Here is a 582-nt window from a genome sequence, read left to right as displayed (position 1 = left end):
CTGGAAATAGTAATTGGCTCACATGTGAATAAACTGTGCCCTCGCACCAGAGTTAGAAGTAAACTGCAAGTCACAGAGAACACAAGTACTCCCATTTTGTCAGGATCTCCAACTTCAGCACATAGCTCTGTTCAGTAGTTAGACAGATCGGCTTTGCACAAGGATAAAAACACACATCTTCCTCCACTGGTTCCAGCGCAAGACAAGGACACGGGCAGTAAGGCAGATGATCAGACTCCTCACCGCTGCTTTAGGTATTTCCCCATTTTGGCTGACCGCGATTTTACTAAATCCCTTCTTCCTCGAGCCTGTACGCTGCAGAAGCAGGAAATGCACAAGGATAAAAACACACATCTTCCTCCGCTGGTTCCAGCGCAAGACAAGGACACGGGCAGTAAGGCAGATGATCAGACTCCTCACCGCTGCTTTAGGTATTTCCCCATTTTGGCTGACCGCGATTTTACTAAATCCCTTCTTCCTCGAGCCTGTACGCTGCAGAAGCAGGAAAAGACAGGACAGAGTAACTAACAGCAGAAAAAACCCGACGGCGACCATCCGTCCCAAGGCCGAACCCGGACTCCT

General features: G+C 49.1%; 1 protein-coding gene across 1 annotated transcript in view; it reads right to left on the bottom strand.

Moving 5' to 3' along the window:
* FZD6 (frizzled class receptor 6) overlaps positions 1–210 on the bottom strand; it is a 34875-nt gene extending 34665 nt beyond the window's left edge. The window contains 2 exon segments of the mRNA XM_009323090.1: positions 1–2; positions 4–210. The exon segment at positions 1–2 is cut by the window's left edge and continues 83 nt beyond it. Coding sequence (XP_009321365.1) covers positions 1–2; positions 4–95 — 94 coding nt within the window. The 5' untranslated portion in view covers positions 96–210.
* Between the last annotated feature and the right edge of the window lie 372 nt (positions 211–582).

This window comes from Pygoscelis adeliae, unplaced genomic scaffold (assembly GCF_000699105.1).
Source record: "Pygoscelis adeliae isolate BGI_AS28 unplaced genomic scaffold, ASM69910v1 Scaffold174, whole genome shotgun sequence".
Taxonomy (NCBI): Eukaryota; Metazoa; Chordata; class Aves; order Sphenisciformes; family Spheniscidae; genus Pygoscelis; species Pygoscelis adeliae.
The sequence above is the reverse complement of the archived record's forward strand: the minus strand, read 5'-3'. Positions and strand labels throughout refer to the sequence as shown.